Source organism: Nylanderia fulva, unplaced genomic scaffold (assembly GCF_048542155.1).
Source record: "Nylanderia fulva isolate GAGA-0341 unplaced genomic scaffold, ASM4854215v1 Scaffold730, whole genome shotgun sequence".
Taxonomy (NCBI): domain Eukaryota; kingdom Metazoa; phylum Arthropoda; class Insecta; order Hymenoptera; family Formicidae; genus Nylanderia; species Nylanderia fulva.
The window spans coordinates 20331-30758 of record NW_028190842.1 but is presented as its reverse complement, the minus strand read 5'-3'; the positions used below and the strand labels follow the sequence as shown (position 1 = coordinate 30758).

Below are 10428 nucleotides of genomic sequence, written 5' to 3'. Positions count from 1 at the left end.
AATCCTTGCAGGTTGACAAACGTTAGTGCGGACATGACCTCTTCGATGCGAGTCAGTCGAGAGGTATTACTTCACTAACATCAAACATCTCACATCATCTTATGTATCCTCCTCCTCCCCCTCTTTCACACGCGTATTTGTGTAAACATTTTTTAGGTGATTTTGCGCACAACGTTGGTTAACGGGTTGTACTGGATCACACGATCGTGTATAATGAGGCAGTACGCAGTGGTATTATTAAGCACGTTTTCTTTACACTCAAATTCCAATCTCACATCCACCGTTGCGCTCTTGATCGATTCGTTTTGTCGAGAACAATCGATAATCACAAACGGACCGTTTTGTAAAAACCGTGTGATGGTGAGATTGGGCTCGAGGTATTTGTATCCGTAATAGTTCTTGCAGAAACGTGTGTAGGTGTCGTACAGAATTGACCATCTGTTTTTATCAAAATCCAGATTCATGTCGTCGTACGGATAACTTTCCAAGTTCAGAAAGAGTTTCACGTTGGTTAATTTACAGTCGTCGAATCGACTGATATCCTCGGACATGACATTTTTACGCCCTGTCTGCAGAGCAAAAATTACATATCGCGGCTTCTCCAGTTGAGTTACGGTCTTAATGGCCCACGAATGCTTGGTCGTACGCTGCAATAGCGGAAATTCGTATAGATCCCACGAGCGGAAACCCATGCTGAGGTAACGTCCGCTTTCCAGAGCGCGCAGCATCGACAGCTTCTTAATCTCGCTCAACAACACGTGTGGCATTCGCCATTGTATCTTGAATATGTTGATCACAGGCTCCAGTGCAGAATCTCCATACAGGCAATTATTGTCGTTGCGCGATCGTATTAAGATCAACTCATGACGCGCATTAATCACTACTCGTTTGTAGTCATCACAAAATCCCAGCAACATGTAGAGCGGTACGCAGAAATTGAAGTGCCCACTCGCAGAAATCGGATCACTCCAGCCAGCGTTACTCATAACCATGCTTCTATCGAATGATATCGTTACATAGTTTTTGAGCAAACTTGTTATTCCTACATTTCTGTTGCGATCAATCTCCACACCATCGAGCTCATAGCGAATTTCGTCAAACATGAATGCGACACAATTATTTCCCAGTGTCACATTGGATCCCTCAATTGGATGGTTTATCTTTAGTTCTCCCTCGATATATAAGAAACTCTCATACGGCAATGTATATAAATCCTGTTGTTGTATGGGTATTCTTATCTCGTCGCTGTATCCAAATGTTGTGTTGGCAAACGGGTTGTATGTGTGAGTCTCAATCTTGACGATGCGATCGTCAAAGACTGGCTCTTCCTCGATGTTGAGAATCTCAGTCATTGTTCAGATGGTGCGTACCGCAAATCCCAAAGATTGTAAAAACGCAACGTTTGACGAGGTGAGTCTCTTCTTCGTAGTTGATTTGATATTAGCGAATGATGTTGCTGCTGGTCTGATTGTGTTCTTTGTGTCTTTATTCAACACGAGCATCCCGTCGCACGAGGGTGGCCCGCCGTCGTACGTGCAATCTAATTGTTATCTCTTCACCGCGAAAATCGAGCAATCGTCCCTCCTGGTCAGTAACGCGTAACACTAAATCAGTAATGCTCCGTACGAAGATCGGCAGGTAAATGATCTGCGCCGGCGTTTCCGATATCTTATATCCTGGTGGTACCCTCGGTGAAAATTCGTGTATCGTGTGAACGAGTTTATTGTTGCTGTATGCACCCGCGGTCACGTTACACTCTATGCGGATAATGTTCACGTTGATAATATTAATCGCCATGTTCGATTTGTGCCATTTTCGCGGTTGCAGTATACGATTCGAGAATCCCAGCAGCGATCCAATGTTGTTGGGCATGCTAAAGTTTATTCTGTAGGCACACTTGATCTCGCTTCTCATCGTATTGTAATTAGCGCGGAGCACGATTGGATAATCTTCATCGTCGACACCTTTATCGCTAACAGCATTATGTTTTCGGGAAAGTGCACGTTTCAAAAATTCATGTATCGCTTGCAGCTCGTACGATCCCTCGGGAATCGTAATTTCCGCGTCGTCTGTGCCGTAGTAAAATTTATTATTCGAGGAATTCACATTCGATATAGTGTGATAAGTTTCAAAATCCGTCAGACCGAGCTCGCAGTCCGCGTCGCTCAAATTTATGGGCGGAAAGTAGGTCGCCGCGAGGACGCTACTCTTCCTAGTCAATGTTAGTGTTAGCGACATGTTGACAAAACTGAGTTAAATAACGCAATGTCAGTCTTTAAATTTGCGGCGAGAAATCTCGGAGAAACTGCAAGCACAACTGTCCGCAGATACTCTGATCATACGTTTGATAAGAGGTGTAATTGTATTCCAATTTCGGCACATTTAAATATCGCACCAATTCCTCGGGTGGTCGAAGATTGCCAAAACTGTCGAAATAAATTGCGCGATTTCCTCTTTTTGCATACGCCACCCAATGGGACCGTCTGTACTGTCCAGATTGACGATACCACTCTCATTTTCTCGCGCGCCATTTATCGGTAAATTATTGCGCATAAATACACCTCTAAAGTATGGAATGTGCATACGTTTTGCAAGTTGTAGCAATTGCACATTTGTAGTTACACCTTGCGGCATTTTTAACGTTTTTTTGACGTTTTTTTTTTCTTCGCTCCTCGTCCATATTTGTAAGGGGCGAGATACAGTCCGCGACCTTCCATGGCGCGATTGTGGCGTAGTATCTCTTGCAACTGACGTTGCGCGGCTTTTCTATCGTTTACCGCTTTTGCTACGCCAGCTGCTCCGCCAACCAGGGATCCGAGCGCGCCCAGCATTGGTAAAATCGGCAAAAATCCGCCTCGTTTCGCTGCCGAAAGTATCCTCCTCTTCTTCGTCCTCTTTTTCGTTTTCAAGCCCATGCCGAGCTTCGTCTTGGCCTTCATCGCTGTCCAGACAACTGCGGCCGCGGCTCTCTCACCGAGACTCGAGTCTTTCGCGACGATGCGAGTTTTCGCTTTCTCGGCGAGTACCTTATCCGCCGCGTGTCTCTCGGTGAGTTCGCTGCTCCGAGAGTACGCTATATCGTGTTCACGGCACGCCGCGTCCAATGGGTTGACACCTTGATCACCTCTAGCCAATCGCTTTTCCAAACGAGTTCCCGGGCCGCAAAATTGATAGCCGGGGATATGAAGCTCGACCGGAAGTGCGTTTATCGCACGATTTAATAGACCTGTGCCTATTTTCGTTGACATCCGTTGCAATCTCTAGACATTACTGAGCAAAGCGCGAGTCCGCGCAGCTATAAATAGGCGGACGTTGGAGGTCAAATCGGGAGTGAGAAAATGAAATTCGTGCAACAACCTCTGACGATACGAGTGATGAATTACGACGACAGAGTATGCTGCAGCGTGAACGAAGGTGTGCGCAAACACGGTACGATGCTACCGACAACTATACGCGCGATCGTTTGCGGCCCCTCAAACTGCGGTAAAACCAACGTGTTGATAAGCCTGCTGGAAAGTCCGCACGGTGTGCGTTTCGAGAACGTGTACGTGTACTCTAAATCGCTGCAACAGCCGAAATATCGCTATTTGGAAGATTTATTGACGCCGATTGACGAAATCGGCTACTTTACATTCTCCAATAACAGTGACGTCATTCCACCGAGCGAGGCTTATCCAAATTCAATTTTTGTCTTTGATGACGTGGCATGCGACAAGCAAGATACGATAAGAGAGTACTTCTCAATGGGGCGCCACTCGAACATCGACTGCTTCTATCTCTGTCAGACATACGCGAGAATACCGAAACATCTTATACGCGACAACGCGAACCTGCTAATCCTGTTTAAACAGGACGCCACCAATTTAAAGCACGTGTACAACGATCACGTGAATACCGACATGTCGTATGAGGATTTCAGTGAGTTATGTCGTACATGTTGGCAACAAAAGTATGGATTTCTAGTGATAGACAAGGACAGTTCGCTTTCGAACGGGCGATACAGAAAAGGATTTAACGAGTTCGCGATACCGCAGAGCCATTAGTCGTCGCCAACAATCCTCCCGGTCGAGAGAAACTCTAGAGAGAGTGCTGCCGACATGGTTGATAATATTCGCGAGCGTGAAAAGGTTGCCAAGGAGATTGCGAAGACGGCCGAATCGATCCGCAAGAAACACCGCGCTCTGAAGACCAGAAAGATCGATGATGATATCGCCGTCAAGACTCACTTTAAACCTATTATCGAGCCGCTACAAAAGATTGTCGACAACGCGACGATTTCGGTGAAAAACGAGCCTAACACCAACGACGACGACGGTGTGAAGATCGAGACACGGTATGAGGGGGAAACACCGAAAAAGAGAAAACATAAAACCATCAAGCGATATAAAGAGGAGGAGGAGGAGACATTGAAAAAAAGAAAATATGATATTTCGAAGCCATTGGACGCTTCATTGCCGACAACATCTACACCGAAAAACGCACAACCTGTGATACCCAAAACACTCGTAGACGAAAATGTTTTCGAAACCATGCGTAACCCGCCCGAAATATCCCTTCGACACTGGTTAAGATCGTTGGAAGGTCGACAAATGATGCGAAAGGATTGGGGGCCATTAGGACAAAAGTATATGGACGCTCTCCTCGATGCTGATGAGAAGAAAGAAATTGATAATGTATACGGAGTCTATTTCGACGAGAATGAAATGCGCATCGGAAACAAGCGATTCGCGATTGACAAAGATGACAATATAATCATAGGCGACACGCGGTACATTGGAACGCCCGGATTGTACGAGTTGATCTTCAAGAAAAGACCTGATTACCAGGAGGATGATTTGCAAAAATACAAACATATATTATTGGCGACAAATGCGCATAAACGCAATTTTGATGTGCAAGGCCGTGTGAAGAGTAGCAAGGGGGACAAGTACAAATATATAATCGCACCGTTGACGCGGGTGGTTAGGTTAGGTTAGGTCGGACGACCCAAAATCTGGCATGGGAATGCCTCGCGCTATGACGCTAACCAACAATAAGATTGATTACGTGCACTGGGACGACCCCAACGAGCTAGTGGATCGCCTACGATTGCTCGATGCTCCAAGCTGGCAACAACGCGCATGACAACGAGATCTTGTCGATTATCGAGGAACTGCGGGAAGCGGGCATTATTATAAATTAAACAAGGTTCCCGACAATCTATTCAGTTCATCGTGTGACACTTTACAAAACATTGAAAAAAAATGTCTATCAATAAATTTGGATTATTCGAGAGGAGAAATGATGCAACCCCTGGCACAAACGATCAATGGTATAGATTGATTAGAAAATGCGTGCGCAAAAACGCTCTGCATCGCGTCGCTACAGATTATGACGCGAGATCGCGCAAGATTCGCCGTGTAGCGCAACCTGAGGCGGATACCGATGTCGTCAACAAATTGTACCTGGAAGAGTGCTTTAAAACATTGATGATCCAACAGAAAGAGTCAGATGAGAAGCTGGCTGCGTTAGAGAAGGATGTACGAGCGTTGGAAACTGTGATAAAAGAGCTTCTGCGTGCGCCAAACACTACCTCAGACACAGGCATCTAATGAGCGGTTGGCTCAGAAACGTCTATCATACAGTTGTGAAACGTCTAGAAAGGATTCTCGAGTGGTTGCAAACAATTGTTGAACAGCTAGGAAGGATTATCAGCGTGCTACCAAACAACAATGAGTGGCATCAGTGACCGACCTGGAAGCAGCAGTGAACGACCCGGAAGCAGCAGTGAACGACCTGGAAACGGTGGTGAACGTGACCGCTACGATCGAGGTTACGAACATGTCAAGCAGGGCTGCGAACGAGGCTACGAACAAGTCCTTAAAGGTTACATACAAGGCTATCAACAACTCAGTAAGGGTTGCGAACAGGTCAGGGACGGCTGCGAACGGGCCAAGGCGGGCTACGAACGGATCAGAAACGACTTGGGACGAGGCTGTGATCGAGTCAGGAACGATTTTCGAATGGGCCAAGGACGTGAGTGAACGAACGCGAAAGAACCCGAAAGAACCCGAAACAACGAGAATTTAACCCGAAAGAACCTGAAAGAACAAGGCACAAACCCGAAACAACGAGGCACGAACCCGAAACAACGAGAATTTAATCCGAAAGAACCCGAAACAACGAGGCACAAACCCGAAACAACGAGGCACGAACGTAAAAAGAACCCGAAACAACGAGAATTTAACCCGAAAAAACCCGAAAGAACCCAAAAGAACGAGAATTTAACCCAAAAAAACAAGGCACAAACCCGAAACAACGAGAATTTAACCCGAAAGAACCCGAAACAACGAGGCACGAACCCGAAAGAACCCGAAACAACGAGGCGCGAACGCAAAAGAACCCGAAACAACGAGGCACGAACCCGAAAAAACTCGAAACAACGAGGCACGAACCCGAAAGAACCCGAAAGAACGAGAATGAATGTGAAAATAACAACGAGCAACATAGTTTGGAGAGACGGCAGTTGGTAAACGAGTTGCACGCGTCAGCGAGAAAAAATTTCCCTCGAAGACATGTCATAGTGCGAGGATACGATGATTTGTGGCAAGCCGACATTGTCGAGATGCGTCCATACTCCCGTTTCAACAGAGGTTACCACTACATACTCACCATCATCGATGTGTTGAGCAAGTATGCGTGGGCTGTACCATTCAAGAGTAAAGGAGGAAGCGAGACAGCTGACGCAATCGCCAAGATAATTCGGGATAGCAAGAGATGCCCGAAAAACATGCAAACCGATAACGGAAAGGAATTTTACAACGCCGATGTGCAACGACTTATGCGAAGACATGACATTAATCACTATTCTACATATTCGATATTGAAGGCGTCGGTCGTCGAGCGATTCAATCGCACACTAAAGAACGATATGTGGAAGATGTTTACGCTGAATGGTACTTACAAGTGGTTCGACATGCTGCCACGTCTCGTATCAGATTACAACGGACGCAAGCATCGAACGATTGGTATGCGACCCGCCGACGTTACCCCCGCGATCGCCGAAAGACTCTTGGCTACCGTGTACAATCGTGTAAAAATCGCGGGTCCGGCAAAGTTCAAAGTAGGTGATCAGGTACGCGTCAGCAAGTACAAACAACTTTTCGAGAAGGGATTCACGCCAAATTGGACAACCGAGGTGTTTAAGATTGTTAAAGTGCAGCATACTAATTCCGTAACATATCTACTCGAGGATTATCGCAAGACATCTATCGCTGGAGCGTTTTACGAGCATGAGCTGCATCGTGCAAATTATCCGGATGTGTACCTCGTGGAGAAAATACTGCGCAGGAGGGGTGACGAGGTTTATGTGAAATGGCTGGGATTCGACAGTTCGCACAACTCTTGGATACATAAAAACAATGTTATTTAATGTATTTTATTCAATAATTGTATAACAATATATATATATTGTATAACATATGAAATATATGAAATATATAACAAAATATATATAATTCTCATTAATACGTCATTATAATATAATTTATTTACAACGGTATTCGATAATGTCCCCACGGCAAGGTGTCGGTCGAATCAGGTACGACATACCGCTTGTCGTCGTAGGGACTTAGAGCAATTTTCGTCTCGCTGATGGTATACACTTTATGCAATTTCGATCTTATACATGACTGTTGACGCGTCATTTCAATCTCGTCATTAAGACAGCGTGTATAATCGTCGAATGTTATACTACGCGCTACGACGTTACTTTTGACACCTTTTGCCTTTTTAGTGTCTTTTTTACCATCCACCCGCAAAGCATACATTTTTGCTCTAAGCCCGACGAATTCGGTCATTATCGCGCCGTTATTCTCATCTTTTATCAGACCCGGCACTTTTTTATTCGCGAGCGGTATACCGTACGCATTATTCGCGGCGTAATCGCTGGTATCGAATCGAGCGATGTCGCGTTTCAAATTTTCATAGACATCCTGACATTTAATTTGATATATTAAACTATCCGTGTCGGTGTACATTACTCTACAATTGTCACGATAGAGCGGTGACATGTATTCGTGGTGAAATTCATAAAGACATACTTTTGATACGTCGAGTATGCACATGCTGACGTAGATTGGTTTGTAGAATTTAACTTCGAGTTTGCGTAATTCTATGGCAACTAATTTTTCCGAAAATATGCTTGTACTATGACACTTTGGTTTAGCGATCATTGCCTCCGCACCGTACCGTCCGTCCCATTTTGTTAATAATTTTACATCCATATGATTGGGCACATTTTCCACCGTCTTGCCGAATACCGCGTTATTCATCAATTTATATAAATTTTTTTCAAAATCGTTTTTCGCTCGTGTTCTAAACTGTGTGTTGAGTTCGATGTATTTTTGAAGCCACGCTGACTGCGTGAATTGTAGTATGCGATATATTTTTGTTATGCGTAGCCCGTGTCGCGTGCACTGCTGCAGATTACGATAGTGTATTACGTAGCGCTTCTTATCGTAAAGCGTTGCTAGGAGTTTATACTCCCGCTTGCCGGGCGGCTTATCGCGCGTCGGGCAAAACGGTAGGTCAATGTGCGCGTCATGAAGATGCTGCGGATACTCTAAATCTGTTTCGAGAACATAGCCTATAAGTGAATCGAACGCGATAGATGATACGTCAAAATTCGATATATCGTCGACCCACCGAAAATCGGCATACGGCAATGGTTGACACATTGCCCATCCGTACAAATTATTTACATCGAAATACATGAGGTACGATGAGGGTTTCGATGGGTCGTACGATTGCATGTACTTGTTATTAGCCTGTGCGTATCGGCCTGAACATTGACTAAGGCCGCCGCGTATACCTCGTTCGACAAACATAACCATGTCAATGTCTGTTAATAATTCAAATTTTATATTCGTATGTTTTAACATGGCGTCCCATGTATATCCGGGGAGAGTATAGTAATACGCGGGATCGAGTCCGTAACTTTTTATACAACTATCGCGAAAATTCTCAAATATATCGGCCAATAACAAGACATCAATTTTTAAATATAAATCGCTATATTCGCCTAGCGTTCGAAGGGAGAATCGGCTCCAGACGGTCTCGGCGTGCGCGTAATCACTCTCGGATACTGTGTCGCTGGTTAAGGAACTGTAAAATGAGTCGCGCGGCGGTAAACGTGTGTCTTGTAATCTGTCCACGCAGTCTATGTATTCGTATGGAAAGACACCCTTTCGTGTCAATAAATTGAATTTTTCACTAGTTAAATTTTGATATTCCGAATGTAAAATTTTTAGTTTATCTTTATCCAAAAATGACGCTAATTTGTCGAGACTAGCACTGAGAAACTTATACGAATCGATAAAGCGTAATTTGATGTAATTTTTTGCATTTTTGTCTTGTGTCAATCTAACAGTTTTCGAGAATGATATATATTTTTCCTTTGTTATCGGCAGTAATTCGATTTCCCCTTCGAACGCTGTGGCTATGTCCTCGATAATAAAATGTGCGTCGTAGCCGGACAGATTGTGAAAGACTATAGGGATACAAAATGATTCTTTGTAATTTAAGTTACAATTTGAATGCGCAGGACCCCTGTACCGCCCGGTGAGGTGGCAATGATCGCGGACGCGTGTATCGTCTTCGTCAAACGGTTTTTCACAAATGTGACAATGCGTCGCGGTGCGAAATTTTAACCACTCGTTAGGCGTTAAATTTACCATGGGGACATTGGTCGTTAAAATATTTTTTACGCGGATTGCTAAATTTTTAAGCTGTTCGGCGAACCATGCGACGCAATCGACACTACGGCGGGAATTGTACGCGGACAACGAACTGTCATACGAACACTGTACATAGTACGCGATGCTGAACACTTGATGGTGTTGATAATTTTTGGCATCTTCGGTCTTTGCCAAAACACACTCGAGATCGGCGTACACTACAAACGGCAGCCGCTCCTTTCTCGTGTAGTTGTCGAAGCTGAGCCACTTGTCCTTGTCGCTCGGCAACCGAATAGCACAGTCGTTCAATTTCCCGCAATCTTCCGTATGCGCTTGCAATTTATCCACCGCTCCGAAATAATGTAGGCATCTGTAAAAAATAAAAAATTTAATGAAAATTTAATTAAAATATAATTTACGTGTAATAGATATATATATATACTTACCGATCGCATATAAATTTTTTACATTTTTTTTTGATCAGTTGTGAGCCCACGATACGAGACAGATTTTTTATCAAAACAAAATGCTCGACGCTGTTTTCGTCTTCCACGTACAGCAGATTGACATGTCTGTCCTTCTTTTTTTCCGAAAGACGTAGCGGGACGATGTTCTCGTTGTCGATGATGTACACGTTTACGGAGATGTCGTTTGCAAGTTCGAATTTTTTAATTTGATTCACAGTCACTGGAAACTCAATGTTTTGGAGATT

The 10428-nt window shown here is 44.4% G+C and overlaps 2 protein-coding genes and 1 pseudogene across 2 annotated transcripts; all 3 read right to left on the bottom strand.

Moving 5' to 3' along the window:
* Positions 1-2636: 2636 nt before the first annotated feature.
* On the bottom strand, positions 2637-3385 carry LOC146720255 (uncharacterized). Its single transcript, XM_085488872.1, has one exon. The coding sequence runs from the start codon at positions 3246-3248 to the stop codon at positions 2637-2639; it is 612 nt and encodes a 203-aa protein (XP_085344998.1). The 5' UTR covers positions 3249-3385.
* A 4139-nt stretch (positions 3386-7524) lies between these two features.
* Positions 7525-8105, bottom strand: LOC146720254 (uncharacterized). The gene has a single exon (XM_085488876.1). It carries the CDS (start codon positions 8103-8105, stop codon positions 7530-7532), a length of 576 nt encoding a protein of 191 aa, XP_085345002.1. The 3' UTR covers positions 7525-7529.
* A 1289-nt stretch (positions 8106-9394) lies between these two features.
* Positions 9395-10106, bottom strand: LOC146720253 (uncharacterized; annotated as a pseudogene).
* Between the last annotated feature and the right edge of the window lie 322 nt (positions 10107-10428).

What these genes read in the sequence shown, in the direction of transcription:
- LOC146720254 (XM_085488876.1), bottom strand. Translation starts at nt 8,105, where the DNA reads ATGTGCATACTCGACGTATCAAAAGTATGTCTTTATGAATTTCACCAC.
- LOC146720255 (XM_085488872.1), bottom strand. Translation starts at nt 3,248, where the DNA reads ATGTCAACGAAAATAGGCACAGGTCTATTAAATCGTGCGATAAACGCA.